This window comes from Thermothielavioides terrestris, chromosome 6, assembly GCF_000226115.1.
Source record: "Thermothielavioides terrestris NRRL 8126 chromosome 6, complete sequence".
In the NCBI taxonomy this organism is placed as follows: Eukaryota; Fungi; Ascomycota; class Sordariomycetes; order Sordariales; family Chaetomiaceae; genus Thermothielavioides; species Thermothielavioides terrestris.
In genome coordinates this window covers 1,872,691-1,889,427 of record NC_016462.1, presented here as the reverse complement: position 1 = coordinate 1,889,427, position 16,737 = coordinate 1,872,691, and the positions used below count along the sequence as shown (strand labels likewise).

General features: G+C 60.4%; 6 protein-coding genes across 6 annotated transcripts; 3 read left to right on the top strand and 3 right to left on the bottom strand.

Moving 5' to 3' along the window:
* The first annotated feature begins 1,073 nt into the window (after positions 1 to 1,073).
* Positions 1,074 to 2,991, top strand: THITE_2171621 (uncharacterized protein). The gene is made up of 2 exons (XM_003657789.1): positions 1,074 to 1,268; positions 1,339 to 2,991. Exons 1-2 carry the CDS (start codon positions 1,208 to 1,210, stop codon positions 2,337 to 2,339), a joined length of 1,062 nt encoding a protein of 353 aa, XP_003657837.1. The 5' UTR covers positions 1,074 to 1,207; the 3' UTR covers positions 2,340 to 2,991.
* A 167-nt stretch (positions 2,992 to 3,158) lies between these two features.
* Positions 3,159 to 4,817, bottom strand: THITE_2152403 (uncharacterized protein; the record flags this gene model as incomplete). Its single annotated transcript, XM_003657788.1, has 8 exons — positions 3,159 to 3,700; positions 3,754 to 3,809; positions 3,865 to 3,913; positions 3,964 to 4,067; positions 4,106 to 4,182; positions 4,235 to 4,498; positions 4,559 to 4,746; positions 4,814 to 4,817. 8 exons carry the CDS (start codon positions 4,815 to 4,817, stop codon positions 3,159 to 3,161), a joined length of 1,284 nt encoding a protein of 427 aa, XP_003657836.1.
* A 2,449-nt stretch (positions 4,818 to 7,266) lies between these two features.
* On the top strand, positions 7,267 to 9,396 carry THITE_2171619 (uncharacterized protein). Its single transcript, XM_003657787.1, has one exon. It carries the CDS (start codon positions 7,540 to 7,542, stop codon positions 9,085 to 9,087), a length of 1,548 nt encoding a protein of 515 aa, XP_003657835.1. The 5' UTR covers positions 7,267 to 7,539; the 3' UTR covers positions 9,088 to 9,396.
* A 164-nt stretch (positions 9,397 to 9,560) lies between these two features.
* Positions 9,561 to 12,250, bottom strand: THITE_2123931 (uncharacterized protein). Its single transcript, XM_003657786.1, has 2 exons — positions 11,397 to 12,250; positions 9,561 to 11,338 (listed from the first exon to the last, which is right to left on the bottom strand). Exons 1-2 carry the CDS (start codon positions 12,156 to 12,158, stop codon positions 9,938 to 9,940), a joined length of 2,163 nt encoding a protein of 720 aa, XP_003657834.1. The 5' UTR covers positions 12,159 to 12,250; the 3' UTR covers positions 9,561 to 9,937.
* A 568-nt stretch (positions 12,251 to 12,818) lies between these two features.
* On the top strand, positions 12,819 to 13,940 carry THITE_2123929 (uncharacterized protein). Its single transcript, XM_003657785.1, has one exon. The coding sequence runs from the start codon at positions 12,934 to 12,936 to the stop codon at positions 13,762 to 13,764; it is 831 nt and encodes a 276-aa protein (XP_003657833.1). The 5' UTR covers positions 12,819 to 12,933; the 3' UTR covers positions 13,765 to 13,940.
* Positions 13,941 to 14,491: 551 nt separating this feature from the next.
* On the bottom strand, positions 14,492 to 16,558 carry THITE_2123926 (uncharacterized protein). Its single transcript, XM_003657784.1, has 4 exons — positions 15,708 to 16,558; positions 15,274 to 15,603; positions 15,081 to 15,214; positions 14,492 to 15,029 (listed from the first exon to the last, which is right to left on the bottom strand). The coding sequence occupies exons 1-4, from the start codon at positions 16,149 to 16,151 to the stop codon at positions 14,576 to 14,578; spliced, it is 1,362 nt and encodes a 453-aa protein (XP_003657832.1). The 5' UTR covers positions 16,152 to 16,558; the 3' UTR covers positions 14,492 to 14,575.
* Between the last annotated feature and the right edge of the window lie 179 nt (positions 16,559 to 16,737).

Here is a 16,737-nt window from a genome sequence, read left to right as displayed (position 1 = left end):
CTGTCCTGTACTATTGGTGCTCCCTCGCACACGCGGAAGTTGTCACTAGTTGATGCCGTTTGAAGGAAGCTGTTTGAGAATGCGGGGTCATCGCACGCTAGAGAGTTTCCTGCAGATCTCCGCCGGTCGGGCGCTGTTTCACCAGCGTTCGGCCGGGGCGAGTTACCCGTACGGAAAGGAGGTATCTTCGGTACGGCAGGTATTGGTAAGTTTGCTGGCGCTCGTCATCACTAGCCAGGGGCAGTAAAGTCTGGGACTTTCATTAAGTGCGAGTGGTGAGAGGATATTATTCCAAAGTCCAGAAGGATAGTACTATGTAAAAAGCTTTCGAGGTTCGTGCGATGAGTCCGGGTGTCAGTTCTTCAAAACTGGTGATCCAAACATGACTTCACATTCGAAATGTCCTGTCCAGGTACGTGAATGTTAAAGTTACCTTGCAAGACGGGCTTCATCAGCGAAGGGACATGTGCGGTTTCGTTACAGTACGGAAGAATGTAAGATACGTAAAGTACCCAAACTAATGTGTAATCCGCCCAGCAGTTAGCGCCACCTCATCGCTCGGCTCCGCTGCCCCGGAGACGCCCGGGGTGTACAGTACTTGCCGAGAACATCAGAATCAGGCCACTGCAACGCGCAACACCAACTGGACCTCTCGAGCGGACCAGAACTACCTACCGGGTTTGGCTGCATCTTGCAGAGAGTCCTGCTGTGTAGGTCTCCTGATCTACTGTTGCAGTGCGTGCAGAATGAGGAGCACTGAGGAGCACGCGTCCCATTCGCTGAGTTATCCTTGCATAACTGCGCACCACCGAAACCTGAGCCCGGTTCTGGGCCTCCAATCCGTTGTCTGACGTCTTCCCACGCTCCGTCAGTTGAGCTTTGCAGATCGCCTGCCGATTCCGGCACCGTCTTATGCCAGTCTCGCGTTTCCTGCTTCGTGTTGAACCAGACTCCGCAATCACCAGTCTAAACTGTTTCCTGCCGTGATACCAGCAGTAACCATGGATACAGGATATAAAGGGCTGCATTCGGTGCGCATGTGTTGCAGCAACAGCTCTGTCCTGCCACCTTTTGGTTGATCCATCCCCGTGATATAAGTGATAGTGATATCATCATCTCGTTCTCATCACACACATTCTGCTCTCCCCCACAAGCAAACCACACACGCCAAACCTCGCAAGCTCCTCAAGCTCCTCAAGCCTTGACAATGGCCAACTTCGAGATCCCAAGCGAGCAATGGGCTCAGGTGGTTGAGAAGCCGGGTGGCCGTAAGCAAATCGCCCTCGTCCCGGGTTGTACATTAACTGTCGCGGTCTCTGACGCCCCAATCCCCCACAGCCGTCGTCTACAAGAAGATCCCCGTGCAGAAGCCCGGCCCGGATGAGGTGCTCATCAACGTCAAGTACTCGGGCGTGTGCCACACGGATCTGCACGCCATGATGGGCGACTGGCCGCTGCCGCCCAAGCTGCCGCTCGTCGGCGGCCACGAGGGCGCCGGCGTGGTGGTGGCCAAGGGCGAGCTGGTGCAGGACCTCGAGCTCGGCGACCACGCCGGCATCAAGTGGCTCAACGGCAGCTGCCTTGCCTGCTCCTTCTGCATGCAGGCGGACGAGCCGCTGTGCCCGCGCGCGCTGCTGTCCGGCTACACCGTCGACGGCAGCTTCCAGCAGTACGCCATCGCCAAGGCCGCCCACGTGGCCCGCATCCCCAAGGAGTGCGACCTCGAGGCGGTCGCGCCCGTCCTGTGCGCCGGCATCACCGTGTACAAGGGCCTGAAGGAGTCGGGCGCGCGCCCGGGCCAGACCGTCGCCATCGTCGGCGCCGGCGGCGGCCTGGGCAGCATGGCCATCCAGTACGCGCGCGCCATGGGCCTGCGCGTGATCGCCATCGACGGCGGGCGCGAGAAGGGCGAGAGCTGCCGGCAGCTCGGCGCGGCGGCGTACGTCGACTTCACCAGCAGCAGCGACCTCGTGCAGGAGGTCAAGCAGGCGACGCCCGAGGGGCTGGGCCCGCACGCGGTGCTGCTGCTGGCCGTGGCGGAGAAGCCGTTCCACCAGGCGACCGAGTACGTGCGCAGCCGGGGCACCGTGGTCTGCATCGGCCTCCCCGCGGGCGCGTACCTGCGCGCGCCCGTGTTCGACACGGTCATCCGCATGATCAACATCAAGGGCAGCTACGTCGGCAACCGCCAGGACACGCAGGAGGCGCTCGACTTCTTCCAGCGCGGGCTCATCAAGGTGCCCTACAAGACGGTCGGCCTCAGCGAGCTGCAGAACGTGTACCAGCTGATGAAGGAGGGCAAGGTCATCGGCCGCTATGTGGTTGATACCAGCCGGTGAAGGCAGCAAGCAGGTGGAAAGGGGGGTGGCAAAAATGAGAAAGTTCACACGGATGGTTGCATGCTAATGATTGTGGATGGAGTCCAGGGTTTGCACTTTTCATGGTTGAATCAGAGTTTCCGCATCTTAACGCGCCAACCCCTGAGGAAAACCTGTGTACTCATGCTTGTGCTAATGCTGCTTGCTAAGTTTGCCTGTGACTACCCATATGCCCGCCATCATCAGCCATCCTTCCCGGGCTCTCCCAGCTATTCCACCACCGGGCGCCTCATTCCTCCAAATCAAATCGTATACCCGGCGCTATTAGCCTGCCTCGTCTCTCCGACCGCATCAAACCGGCCATCCCACCTCCTCAGCACGCCCTGCACGGCGCTGAGCCCAGGCGCCACCCACTGGACCTCGTGGCCCTTGGCGGCCAGGTCGGCCGCGGCGCCCGCGTCGAACCCGTTCTCGAGCAGCAGCACGTCCGGCAGCAGCTGGTGGTGCAGGCGGGGCGCGGCCACGGCGTCGCGCAAGCCGGCGCCGCGCGCCAGCAGTGCCCAGGCGACCTGCGTGGTGGCGCTGATGATGCGCGACCCGCCGGCGGCGCCGGTCGCGAAGAACAGCGTCGCGTTGCGCGCGAACTCGGCGATGATGGGCGTGATGGACGACAGCGGCCGCTTGCGCGCGTCGATGTAGTTGGCCGGCGACGGGGCGAAGCCGAAGGCGTTGCGCCGGTTGGGCTGGGAGAAGTCGTCCATCTCGTCGTTGCTTTTTTCGTTTAGCGCCGCTGTGACGAGCGCGGAGGGGGTTAACAGACAAAAAGGGAAAGGGGCTGGCTTACAGGATGATGCCTGTGTCGGGGGTCATGATCTGGGCGCCGAAAAGGAGGTTGATGGTGGTTGTGGACGTAAGGGTCAAACCGGAGGCATCCGCCGTGACGATGTGGGAGGTGCCATGGCTTTCCGGGTTGTAGAGCGACAAAGGATCGTACGCCTCTACCGGTTGCGTTCGGTTGTCGAGGATGCGCTGGCGGATTTCATGCGCCATATTATCGCTCAACAGTTCCTTCTGATACTCGGTGGTGTTCTTAACAAAGTCCGGATCGCCGAGTTTGAGCCGCGCTCCATAGGCGAACTTCATGGCCTCGACGAAGCGGTGGGTTGTTAAATTGGTGTCGGCCAGATCTTCAGGCGGGTACTGCTCCATTGTCTTGATGATGCTGAACATGATGGAGCCGCTGCTCGGGGCGCCGGTTGTAAATAACCGGTAATCGCCGTAGGTGATGGTCAGGGGCGGCGTCACTTCCACCGCATAGTTCCTGAGGTCGTCGAGAGTCATGGTGCCATTCATCTTCTGAATAAAGTCGATCATGGACTTGGCTGCGAAGAGTAAGCCCACATTTTCCAAGACAAGACACAATGGACAAGCTTACCGAGATCTCCTTCGTAGAACACATCAACTCCGTGGTTGGCAATCTTCTCAAGGGAGCTTGGACACGCAGGGGTTAGCAAATGAAAACCATTTGAAGTTTTTGCTCACGTACTCCGCATAGCGTTTTCGAGTGATAGTATCGCCGAGCTGGAGAAGCGTGCCTGGGACTTTGTAAGTGGTGACCGGCAGCTTGAAAACGTTAAGCACCCACCATTAGGGGCGAAGTCTTGCGCCCAGATAGGATCGTCGACTAAGAAAGTATTGTTCTGACTGGCAGCTTTCATGTAGCGGACAAGATCCTCGGTGACTGGGGCACTGTCGTGAGCGAGACGGTATCTGAGTGCGTGGTTTACTTTGAGTGATACCCACCCCGGAAGCCGTCCCGGGCAATGCGGACAGCAGGCATGACAAGCGTTTTCCAAGGCAGCACCTATGGAACGGTCAACCCAACGCAACATCGGTCAGGAGACCACAGTACTTACGCCATATTTTCGGTGGACATACTCCAATCCACGGAGCTCACCCGGGACGGCAACAGCCAGGCCGCCAACCATACTGGCTCTCTGGTCGTGCTCGTACATGTCCTTGCTTGCGGCAGCCGGGGCGGTCTCCCTGTAGTCTATGGCCTCGTACCTCCCATGCCTGTCACGAACGAGCATGAAGCCCCCGCCGCCAATGCCGGAATGGTACATGCCCACGGTCCCCACGCAAAGCGTGGTCGCCACCATGGCATCGGCGGCCGACCCCTAGACGTATCGTCAGCTGGAAATGGCCAAGGGAATTGGCCCGGAAAAAGGCTCACTCACGCCCATCGCAAGAGTGTCTATCCCGATTTTGGAGCATATCGAGCTTTCACTCGCGACAGCGCCTCTGCTGCCACCGGACCCAGACTGGTTGGAGAGGACCCCCTGGTACGAGATGGGGAAGGCCGAGGCCGGAGCGAGCTCAGAGAGCAAGGACAGCCAGCAGGCAACGGGGAGTAAACACGGACGGCCTAGGGAGGAGTTAGCGCCAAGTTCACCTTTTTTCCTTTTTATTTGTCTGTGCTCTGTTGGACTCACGCATGGCGTTTAGAGCTGGGCTGAGAAGACCAAAACCGGGCGGATTAACGGCATCGGAGTATTACAAATAAACAACAACCCACAACGGTTCACAGTAAAGAATCAAGGAAACAATGCTAGGGAAACAAGAACAGCCGGCCGCGGTGAGCTGCACTCGTCCGCAGGTGCGCTCCGGATGGAATATGGAACGGGCCAGCACCGACTGATTAGTGATTAGTGAAAGAACTCTACAACGCCAAAACCGGTCGGAAGCCGGCGGTCGGGAAGCTCCATGCCGCGTTGAGCCAGAGAGGCGATAACGGTTTAGTTATTGCATTGCACCTGCTATTGGTGAAAGAGGAAAGATCACAGCAATAACCCCAACCCCGAGGGCTTTGGCTTGCTGATTAACCTCTTTGAGGAAGGTGCTTGAGAGATAACCTCGCTTGAAGAGGCGATGACAACATCGTCTGAGCCCAGTTGATCACCTGCTCTTTCCGAGTCTGACGCTGTCAACTTCCCATTGGCTGGTGCCAGCAGCGCCGGGCTGTTCGGGCAGAAAACGCAAGCAGAGACAGCGACACATTCCGTGCCTCAACGTCCGTAAGTTATTCTTTCCCTTTTTCTGTTAATTATTCGTTTGTAGTCAAGGGATTTCACCTGGACCACAGAGCAGATGATCGGCGGCCTAAATGGCTGGTTCACCCACCAGCTCGGCACAGACGTGATCGACCCGCGATGGGGCGCTTATCACCGCCCGGTACACTTTGTGTCAGGCAAGTTGGGACGAAAGCTTCCTTCAGTACGGACCTCACGCCTGGGACTTATACCTCACTGCAAAAGTTCGAGATCACTGTGACGCTTCGAACCTACACAGTAGACTGTTAGTTATATGAACTCGACGTCGAACGGATAAGTATTCCATACCCTGCAAGAGACCATCAAGCAGAGGGGAGATCTACAGTCTACGCGAAAAGCGAGTATACAGACGATTTGGGCCTAAAAAGAGGGCGCTTGCTGGCACTCATGGTGAACACTGCCTGGACGATGAGCAGATCGAATCCCCCAGTCCGAGCCTGCTTCAATCCGAGTCCATTTTTCGGCGGCTTCGGATCATGCGAGCGAGCGCCCGACTCACCAGAGTTCGAGGAGGTTCGAGGCTTGTGCTGCTTCGTGTTGAGAGATCCCCACCGCTGCTGAGGAGTGGGACCTTCGCGGAAAGTTCTTGCCGAAGCGGGGCGAATCATCGTTCGTGCCGACAGCAGGGTGCGATTTCAGGTCCAAGTGGGCCCGTTTGCTGAAACCCTTCCCATGCCCACATGGCATCCTGCCAATTTTCCTGCGCTCTTGAACATGTCAGCTTCCCCATGTGCCCGGTCGACATTGACACTGTCCGGTCCTTGATGAGAAGCCGAAGCCGCTGCCGCAGAAAACAAGTAAAATAAAATGAAAGCGAGCTCTGTTGGCTACGGGCCAAGAAAATGAGTCGGCTAACAGCAGGCAAAGGTGGTCCCTGGAAACGTCTCGAGCGGTAGCTACTCCGCAGCAACGGAGCGTATACAGTACCAACCTGGAACTTTACCGTGTGCCAGATGCTGATGGGAGTCGCAGAGGTGCCGGATGTAGCCGCTCACTTCTCTCACTCTGGCCAAGGAAACAGAACGAGACGCCTTGGCAAAGTCCTCCGCATTGAAAACACAGCCGAGTTTCGACGGGATGCATAATGCCCAAACCTTAACCTGAGCGCTTCCCAGAATACCGGGCAAGATGATTCGCCTCACCGCAGCGAAGTTCCCGGTCGACGAGGAAAGATTTGCTGCGCCGTGGATCCCAGCCTGCGGTTGAAGAGGAAACACGCGGGCTACGGAGCGATCGGTCATGCGCCGGGCATACACGTAGCCAGTGGATCTTCACACTACACAGTATGATGCCATCAGGGAAAGCATCCGAACATCTCCAATTGTCCGATCTTGCCGTCCACGATTCTCTCGGGCCCCGTTCATCTGTACCCCTCGGGTGGGGGCTCTGGCCCCTGGGCCTCACCCCTTTACCTGATCTGGGTGCCGTCCCGGCCCGCGATTGGCTAGACCTCCTGTCTCAGGTGCACCGTTCCTGCGTCCGCCCCCCTGCCAGGGCTAGGCGACCCCTGGTTGTGATTCTTCCATGAGTGAGCCCGACAGCACGGCCATGCAGAGGCGAGGAGCTCCATTACACTAGTTCAAGGTCGAGACCATGGTGGCAAGCTCGGCAACGCTGCTTGTGTGTCCTGTGTCGTGTATTGTACACGAATGGGGTTCGATGGCGTGGCGTGGCGGCTGTGTTCCATGCATCTCGACCCTCGACCCCCGGCACGCCGTGGGGCCATGCCGTGGGATGTTCTGGATGGCTCGGAGACAGGAGAATGGCTACGCTCATATAGCTTCAGCAGCAGACCGAGAGTCTCGCGATTGTCTCGCCCCTTCTCCTTCTCTCCTCACCCTTCCTTCACTTCGTGCTGGCGCCAGTGCTACTGTCTTTCTTTCATCAGTCAAGCATCATTCCTTTGGCTTGCCTGCTCGCTGACTTTCACTTCTCTGTTGCTCACTGTATCTACGTTCTCTTCTTACAACTGCGAGCAAGCTGTGTTTGCTGGCCTTCCGCGAAGTTGACCCTCGCTTTTCTCGCTCTTTGACCACTCTGTTCGCCTGGCGCAGCATCGACAGAAAGGAACACCGACGCCCTGGGGAACACGTCTCAACATCACCAAGATGAAGGCCGCCACTCTCACCCTCGGCCTCTTCGCCGTCCTCACATCTGCCTTTTCGCACCCGCGCTATCTGCGGCATAGGCGTGACAACACAACATCCACAGCCCTCGTCCCTGACAATGCCGGTGCTGCCTTGCAGTCCACCGGATCGATCCCGTTATCCACTGGGGTCTCGTCTGCCGCGGCGGCGACTGTCGTCACCAGCGCTGCCCCGTTCCCAACCAACGCTACCGCGGCCGGCATTACCACTCTGACCGTGTCTACAACCTCGGTGCGCACCATCATCTCTTGTGCCCCTGAAGTGACCAACTGCCCTGCAAGGAGTCAGGACGTCACCAAGCTGCCCAGCGAGGCTCTCTCCACCGTCCTGGTCACCGACACCATCGTCTTGACCACGGTCGTTTGCCCCGTCACTGCCGCGCCGTCCATCTCGTCTAGCGTCCTGTCGGACGCCTCCAAGGGTATCATCACCGGCAGCACCCTGACCCAGCCTCCGGCGAGCGCCGCTACGACCGCCACCGCTGCTGCCCAGGTCGGCGTCTCGACCTCGACCGAGACCAAGGTTGCCACCATGACCATCACCAAGGTTGTTACCATGACTCTCCGTGGCGGTAACGGCAAGGGTGGCGGCCAGGTCATCACTACCACGATCGAGTCCACTGTCAAGTCCACCACTGTCCAGGTTGTCACCAACACTCTGTCCGAGAGCGGCGTTGCGGCGGTCTCGACCAACGTGGCGGGCGGGCAGGACACGACGACCACCAAGACCGTGACCTCGACTGGCACGCGCACCGTCACCATGCACAGAGCCACGGCCACCGGTGTGGCGGCCGGCGCTGGCAGCAACAGCGGTAGCGGTAGCGGCAGCGGTAGCGGTAGCGGCAGCGGTAGCAACAGCGGCAGCGGCAGCAGCGGCAACAGCAGCAGCGGCAGCGGCAACGGCAACGACAACGGCAACAGCAGCGGCAGCGGCAGCAGCAGCGGTAGCAACAGTGGCAGCGGTAACGGCAGCGGCAACGGCGTCTGCGACTGCTCCGCCAGCGCCGTGACCGTCACGGTGACGGAGCCGGCCTCGACCGTCTACGTGACCGTGACGGGCGCGAACGCCGCCGCCGCCACCACCACCACCCAGACCGCCGCCGCCGCCTCTTCCGCCGCGTCCACGAGCGCCAGCAACCAGACCAGCATCGTCGTGGGCAACACGAACAGCGCCAGCACCGGCGACGACACCGGCAGCGACACCGGCAGCAACACCGGTGACAGCGCCAGCGGCGAGGAGGCCTGCTCGACCGAGACGATCGTGACCGTCACCTCCACCTCCACCGCCGCCACCGCCGCCACTGCTACTGCAGCCGCTACGTCCGTCGCTAGCGATGCCTCTTCGCAGGACGCTGCCGCCACCACCACCGCCGGTGCCACCGCGACCGGCACCAGCGCCGCCGCGGGCGAGTCGGACGACGCCTGCCCGCCGGACGAGGTCGTCACCGTGACTGGGACGTCTTCTGCCTCGGCCACGGCCGCGGCGACGTCAGCGGCTGCGTCGTCGTAAGTGGGATTGATTGATTAGATGGTAGATGGTGGAGCCTGTTGTCGCCATCAGTGCCCTGTTGTCCTTGGGCGTGATGGGGACGAGAGAGAGAGAGCATGTACCTGAGTTCTTTCTGTGACTGTGAAGGTGTCAAGGGAATAAGGGTGTAGGGGAAAGAGACAAACAGAAACCACAAACAGCAGACTAGATTAGAGCACGGTTCTCTGATCGGGTCGCGACTTCAATTCATGTATACTTCTTTTTCTGGGTACCTTAGGGTAGGGAAACACTGGCGCATCATTGATTGCTCTTGGAAAACGCGCTATGTACACATGGTATGAGTCAAGACTGCGTCTGGCTTTGGGGCGGCTGGGTTCTCCTTTCGGTTGGGTTGGCATCTTGAGGTCCAGACTGCTGGGTTGACATATATACACACATATATGTATCAATCTCAACGAGTTTTCCGGACGCGGCGTATTGTGGTAACTGTACTTCCACTGGTTTATGATCTTTACCCTCCCCATGCCCCTGGTGATGAACCTGTCTAGCGACAAGATGCCAACTGTTCCCGGTGATACACAAAATGCCGCCACCCATTCCGCGATTCCACTGCTTAAGGGGCCCTCTCGCGGTTACCAACGGATTTAACCATACTCGTATGTACTCAGGAAGAAGGAAAAAGAGCAGGGCTGCCAACCTGATGGATATGGCAACGCCTGCACCGCCATAACCAAGAAAACCACACAGCCATTCATCCCCGCCCCAGCCTCCTCGCGCGGATTCTCGATAGCTGCTATTCAAACCGCCGCCCATCCTACTCGTCTGAAGACTCCTCAGGGAGTGCGAACACCTTGCGCCTGGAGCCTGGGGCCTACTCAAAGCTCAGCTCTTGCATGCGCCGCTCAATCTCGGGGACGCTCCTCAGCATCGCCTCGAGCTCCTCCTTCTCCTCCTCCAGCTTGAGCCGCCTGTCCGCGTCCAGGCGGGTAAAGACGTACTTCCCCTGCCCGTCAAACTGCAGGATGTGCGTGTGGTACTTCCACAAGCTGCGGCGGTGGCTGACGGTCATGAGGGTGATGCCGAGGGCCTTGGCGCGGTCGTACATGACCTTCTCCATGTCGAGCGGCACGCTGCTCGTGCACTCGTCGAGGATGGCGTAGCGCGGGCGGTGATAGAACAGCCGCGCCATTGCGATGCGCTGCTGCACGCCTGCCGACAGCGCGTCGCGCCACTCCCTCACCTCGTCGAAGCGGTCAGCGTATGAGTCGACCAGGTCGTCAAGCTCGAGGATGCGCAGGATGGAAAGGAGGTCGGCGTCGGTGACGTGCTTTTGCTGCATGGCCTGCTGCGAGTCCGGGTAGATGATCTGCTGGCGAAAGTTCCCTTTGGATAGGTAGGGGCGCTGCGGGATGTAGAAGATGTCGCGGGCCGGCGGCTTGCGGACGGTGCCGCCGTAGACCGGCCAGAGGCCGCCGAGGATGCGAAACATGGAGGATTTGCCGCAGCCGTTGGGACCAACGACGAGGAGGTGTTCGCCCTGTTTCAGCGAGAAGGAGAGCGCAGGCACGAGTACGTCGCCGTTGGGGGAGATGATGGGCACGTCGATGAACTGAATGTCTTCGCTTTCGATTGCCACGCCGCGGCGGCCGAGAACGGCGGTGTGGTCTCCTGTCCCAGAGCCCGAGATATGCTTCTTTTTAAAGTAGCCGGCATTCACTTCCTCGAGGACGTCGAGCAGGGAGGAGACACGGGACGTGAAGCCGGCGAGTTCGACAACTTGCTTATACGAGGACATGATGCGGGTGATGGCGTCGGATCCGGATTGCAGGATGCGCCGGTTGGTGACGAAGCTTTCTGTTCGGTCGCTCATGCTCAGGGCTGCCCGGCCCGGCAGCGTGAAGAAAGACGGGATGCTACAGAGCAGCAGGCCCAGGGCACCCCAGAAGTACTTGAAGATGAAATCCTCCACGATTCCGTAATAGAAACGCCTCCGCAGCAGATAGTTGACATGCTTGATCAGGGTGAAGTAGCCCTTGTCGAGCGTGTCTTTCTCGGCCTCGTGGCCGGCGTACAGTGCGACCTCTTCGCAGTGGTCTATCAACCTGGAGTGCTGGGCGCGGAATTCGCCTTCCAGCCTCTGCTCGGCGGCCACGAACTTGCCGAACGGGGGAGTGAGCGCTTGCAGAACGGCCGCGGAGACTTGGACGAGGAAGGCCATGAACAAGACGCCATCTCCACCGACACTCCTTGTGAGGGACCATGTGTAGATCGTCTAGATCGGTTAGCTTGACCCAGGTGGTAGGCGGGTGTGGGAGTCAGGATGGGCTCACGAGATCGAAGATAGGCTTCGCCAGATTGCTGTACAAGTCCGCCAGATTGTCTGAGAATTTAGCTACGTCCGTGGCGATCAGCTGCTCCGGGTTGCGAATCCTGTCGTCCAGGGCGGAGATGGTGTAGAAGGTCAAGTTCGACAGGTATCGGTCGTGGATATGCTCAGTCAGGCGAGTCCGGTATCTCATTGCTAGAGCCGACTGGTGCCACACCAGTCGCGAATTGGTGTAAGTCGCCGGGATGGAAAGCAACATCCAATGTACGAGGCGCATCAGGAACTCGCGGCCGTTCCCCTTGACCATGGCCTTCACGATGGCGCCGTCGAGGGCAGCCACCTGGAGACTGATCATGGTCCGGGCGATCAGGAAGAAAGTGTGGCAGATGAGCAGCCACACCTCCTTGGTGCGCCACCCGGGCATGATGATGCGCAGTAGCTTCATCAAGGAGCGAATGAACTCGCGGTTCAAGCCGATCCTCTCTTCCTTAATCCCGTCGCTTTCGCCTCCCCGGGCTGCCGACGTGGTGCCGGGCCGTTTGGCGCGCGCGGCGTCCGCGCGGGCCGAGGCTGCTCTCTGGCGGGCGATGAAGCGCCGTATTTGGTTCGCAAGGCCCACGACCATGGTGATGGTGATGGCGCGGGTGATGCCGGCGCGGTTGCGTAGGTACATGGCCGTCAGCTGCGAGATGATGGCGCGGATTGTACGGGCGCGCACGGCGGCGCTGGTGCCCAAGCCGACCGGCTTCGACTGGTTCGGCGCCATTGCGGGCGACGGCGGCAGTGGTGCAGGTATCGGCGGAATGAAGCACACAGGGCAAGAGCGCGCGAATCGCGGATCGGGGACCGCGGCTCACGGCGGAGATCACGGCTGCTGCGCGGTGGGGGTCATGGAGGACGACGGGGAAGCGGCGGGACAACCGCGGGACAGCGGCGAGCAGCAAGCAGCTGTCACAGCAGCGTTTGGTTGACGTTGTCTTGAAGTCGGCACTCTTGGCGCGGGCACGTTGGCAAGAGTTGGCAGGAGACAACAAAAGGAGACAACAAAACGTGAAAGAAATCGAAGGACTTGGAGTGCAAGATGGAGAAGGAATGGGACTGAGACTCGGTGGTCCCTTCCTCTTCCCTGGCGGGTTGCCGCATTCAATTCCTCGGCCCTTGCGTCACCCACTCGCTGGAAGGGGCAGGCGCGGGCAGGCAGGCTTGCTGGGGGTCACTATTCCGCACAATCCGCAGCATGTGATTGTGCCGAGCGCCCCACCCTACGCTGCCAGATTGGCTCCAAACGCCGATAATCTGGGGAATCGACCGGGGTACTGATCCGTATTCCGTAATCGGTATTTCTTACTCCGTACGGAGATGTATTCCGCACGGAATGTTTCAGCGCCGGGTCGGAGCTCCCTAACGGCGACCGCGCTGCCCCGACCGGCACACACTAACGAGCAATCACCGGCCCATCGTCCCCGGATCTCGGAGCCCGGAGTCCACTCCGTCCTGAGTCCACCCCAACTGCTTGTTGGCCTCGGAGTTCCGTAATAAAAATGGCGCGCGTCGAGATAGCGAGGCGTGTTTTGGCGGCTGTTTTCCTGCTGGTCCTGGCTGGGCCCGTCTGTGCCAACACTGAGAAGACGATCTTCCTCGGTCCTAAGCCGGTCAACGTCGGCCTCTCTCACCCAACTCTCTCCAACCTCCGGCTCGACACTCTTACCACTCTCACCCCAGACAACGGAACCATCCGGACACAGCTCAGCGCGCAATTCCCGTCCGCAGAGCAACCCTCCGGCGCGGCAACGTGGCTCATCCTGGACCGCCTCACGCCAAACCAGCGGTACGAAGTGCGAGTCTGCTGGCCGGCCTCAGTAAGTTTTGCCTTTCTCCACATGAACTCCTGCCGACCGAATGGACAAGGTTTTAACGCCACGCCTCAGCAACCAACCGAGTTCACCCTCGAGACCTTCCCCCTCTCCACAGTGCGGGACTCGCCCGAGCTGATGGCTTCCCTGCACCACTACACCACATCCCGGCAACTAGAGTCCATTCCGGCATCCAAACGCAGCAGCAGCAGCAGCAGCAGTAACAGTAGCACAGGCGAGCGCGAAGCATCCATCCTCCTCCTCCGGGTCCTCGCCGCTGCAGACTACTTCACCACCGATGCCTCGCTCATGAGCAGCGTGCCGCCGGTAGACGTGGACATCATCTTGGACCCTTTCCTCCTCAACGTGCTCCCCCGCTCCCTCGCTGGCACGGCGTGCTATATTGCTGTCCTGGCGGTGGCAGCGTACTTCCTCTCCAGGAGGATAGTCTCATGGATGCAGGAACTGATTGCTAGCGATGCCACGCGACAGGAGATCGTCCAGAAGAAAACTCAGTGATGGGACTCGACAATGAAGGCGGCGCTTAGTCGTCACGATGCTGCTGGAGTCTATGAACGGTCAATAGCGAGAAGAAAAGGGCCGCTAACAACAAGCCCACAGAATCCGCCAGGACAGAAACTGAACACAAGCAAACTGGCACTTCGCTCTTGGCCACATGACATAGCCGACCAAACAAAAAGGAAACAACCACGCCCTCCCCTGTCCGACAAGGCCGTCGCCATCATATCAACGATTGCCGACACTCCCAGTTTGGATCCACTCCAAGCCATGACGGATCCCCCACCTTCGTCTGCATCTCTGTTTCCTCCATCCAGGTCCGAGATGATGCAATCTTAATCCCATCTTCCTGTATGGTCTGCGTCCGCTCGCGCTCGCCTCCTTCCTCGTCTTGCTGCTGCTGCTGCTGCGAGTTCTCCAATTCCATCGTCTGCAGCAGCAGCAGCTGGAATAGGCCCGGCTCATTCACCATCTCACGATTTTGCGGAGCCAGCAGCATCCCGTCCTGCTCCAACAACCCATCAACTTGGCGCTGCACCTCCGCTACCTTGGACTGCACCACCACAGGCGGCGCCGTCCGCGTTGTCAGCGCCGCCCGTTCCTCGTCCGTCTCCAGCCACGGCCAATCGTCCAGATCCCACTGACAGCGCGCCCACAACCGCTTGCCCCGTGACACGGGTGGCACCTGCACCACCTCCCTCACCTCTCGACAACCCCTCGCGCCGGCCCTCCCGCATCCGCCGCCAGCAAATCTTGCGACTGAGGCCGCGCTATTCATACCACCACGAGCAGCCGCAGTATCATCATCCTCTTAGTGGTACTGCCCCATGACCCCGCCGCCGTACGCCTGGTGATGGGCCGGCGCGCCGCTGGCGGCGTATTGCGGCTGCGCGGGGTACGCCGAGTGGCCGCCGGCGGCGGCGGCGGGATGTCCCTGCAAGTAGGACGCGGCTGCTCCGGTGGCGGCGTACTGCGGCTGGACGTACTGCGGCTGGCTGTACGGGGGCGCCGAGGGCGGAGGGGCGCCGTAGGTGTGCTGCGGCGCGGTGTGTTGCGGCGCGGCGCCGCCGTGCGGGGTGCTATATGTGGGCTGGCCGGGATACGGTTGCGACTGGGCTGCTGGGGGAGGCGGGAAGCTGAGGTTGTGTGGTGGCTGGTGGCCGCCCGGGGCGCTGTACGAAGGGGCGTAGGGCTGGTTTGGCGTCGACTGGCTGTACGGCGCGTGCGGGGTTTGATGTTGTGGTTGACCGGATGTCGTCGGATGGCTGTACGGGGCGTGAGCGGTCTGGTGCTGCGGCTGGGCCGGGGTTTGATACAACGGGGCGCCGCCTTGGTAGGACGGGACGCTGGTGGGTTGTCCTGGCTGCGAGGGCGGCTGGTACGAGACCGGCGGCGCCGGGGCGCTATAACCTCCCGTTTGCCCGCTATTCGAGTAGCCAAACCCATTGTTCTGACCTGTTGTTAGCGGGCTCCGTTCTGGGCGCTGGTTACCAGTCTGCTTCCGCCTACCGAGCCGTGTGGCTTGTTGGAGAACATGCTCGCGACCCCTCCAACGATACCTCCTATGCCGCCGGCGCTGGCGTGATGCCCGGCGGACTGGCCGCCGTGGTAATTTTGTGGCTGAGGCGGCTTGTTCCCGGATGAGAACAGGTTCGACGCTAGCTGCGATGCAAGCTTGCCTCCGATACCGCTAGCCCCGCTACCGCCGTGGCCGCCGGAGTGGCCGCCGGACAGCAGCCCAGTGACCACCTGCCCGGCCAGTCCGCCGACACCGCCGCCGTGGGATCCACCGCCATGCTGTGTCCCGCTGAGAGAGCTGAGCGTGCTGCCGAGGAATGACTGCGGATGGAAGCCCCATCAGTAAGGACGAACAGACTGCCGCTTGCATGGAACAAAGCCCGAGCTGTTCTCAAAAGAAAGAGGAAACCGGAAAGAACACTAACCCCAAGACTTCTTTCCCCGTCCCCCGCACCACCACCAACGCCACCACCAATGCCCCTCGTGCCGTCCAACGTCGTGCCGTCCAACGTCGTGCCGTCCAACGTCGTGCCGTCCTCGCGCGGATTGACGGGCTCGAGCCTGCCGTCCGGGTAGCGCGCCGTCTGGCTGCCGTCGGGGTGGACAATGATCTCGGCGGGGGCAGCGGAGCCGTTGCCATTGCTTCCGGGAACGCCGTACGGGTGGTCGACGCGGCTGGCGGGCGTGCTGGCGGGCGGCGTGCCGACGGGCGCGGCGTCGGTCGGCGTCTCCCACTGCGACGCGCCGGTCGACAGCTGCACGAAGTAGTACTTCTTGGACGAGGCGTCCCACTGCGCGATCCACCCCGGGGGCAGCGGCGGCGGCGCGAAGTTCGGCCCTTCGCCGCCGGGGGATGCGGGGCCTGCCATGGCTGCGGTCGGGAGCGCTGGTTCGGGAGTGCTGTAAGATGTGGTGGGGGAGATATTTCGGCCGGTTCTTGTCGGGAAAGAAAAGGTATGGCAGGTGGCGGGGTGAGACTGAGAATCAAGGTGCGCTCAGCTGAATCGGTGTGGCGCAGAGCGCGCGGGGCACGCGCTTGCGTTTGCTTCCTGGGAGGGTGCGGGGCAGTGAATGCCTAGCTGGTCGCAACTGATTTAACTTAGCATCCACTCCACTAATCCCGCGCTTCTCGAGTGGAGCAACGGATCCAAGAGCTCTCTGTGTCTCGCATTCCTGGGGGAGCAAACCGACAGCGAACAAAAGCAAAATATGTAGGGGGAAAAGGAGAAACCGGCATTGGGCCTGGCCGTCGAGATCCGCCATGTCGACCACGCTGGTGCGATCCAACCCGGTTTTTGGTGTGCATCTGCGGAATACGCCAGCTTTGGGCGCGGCATGCATTGGGCTGCTGCAGGTCACAGGAGGGAGCCAACACCTCTAGCAGCGCCGCAACGGTTGCCCACTGCAGAGCGGCCGAAACCAACCCGAGACAATCTTCGAGTGTAATCTGTCCTT

Excerpts from the sequence above, each read along its gene's own strand:
- THITE_2123931 (XM_003657786.1), bottom strand. The coding sequence starts at position 12,158 with ATGGCGCCGAACCAGTCGAAGCCGGTCGGCTTGGGCACCAGCGCCGCC. Across the intron at positions 11,339-11,396 it reads CGAAGCCTATCTTCGATCTC|ACGATCTACACATGGTCCCT; the intron begins GTGAGCCCATCC and ends TAACCGATCTAG.
- THITE_2171619 (XM_003657787.1), top strand. The coding sequence starts at position 7,540 with ATGAAGGCCGCCACTCTCACCCTCGGCCTCTTCGCCGTCCTCACATCT.
- THITE_2123929 (XM_003657785.1), top strand. The coding sequence starts at position 12,934 with ATGGCGCGCGTCGAGATAGCGAGGCGTGTTTTGGCGGCTGTTTTCCTG.
- THITE_2171621 (XM_003657789.1), top strand. The coding sequence starts at position 1,208 with ATGGCCAACTTCGAGATCCCAAGCGAGCAATGGGCTCAGGTGGTTGAG. Across the intron at positions 1,269-1,338 it reads GGTTGAGAAGCCGGGTGGCC|CCGTCGTCTACAAGAAGATC; the intron begins GTAAGCAAATCG and ends AATCCCCCACAG.
- THITE_2123926 (XM_003657784.1), bottom strand. The coding sequence starts at position 16,151 with ATGGCAGGCCCCGCATCCCCCGGCGGCGAAGGGCCGAACTTCGCGCCG. Across the intron at positions 15,215-15,273 it reads CCAACAAGCCACACGGCTCG|AACAATGGGTTTGGCTACTC; the intron begins GTAGGCGGAAGC and ends ACAACAGGTCAG. Across the intron at positions 15,030-15,080 it reads TACCAAGGCGGCGCCCCGTT|CCATCCGACGACATCCGGTC; the intron begins GTATCAAACCCC and ends CGCCCCGTACAG.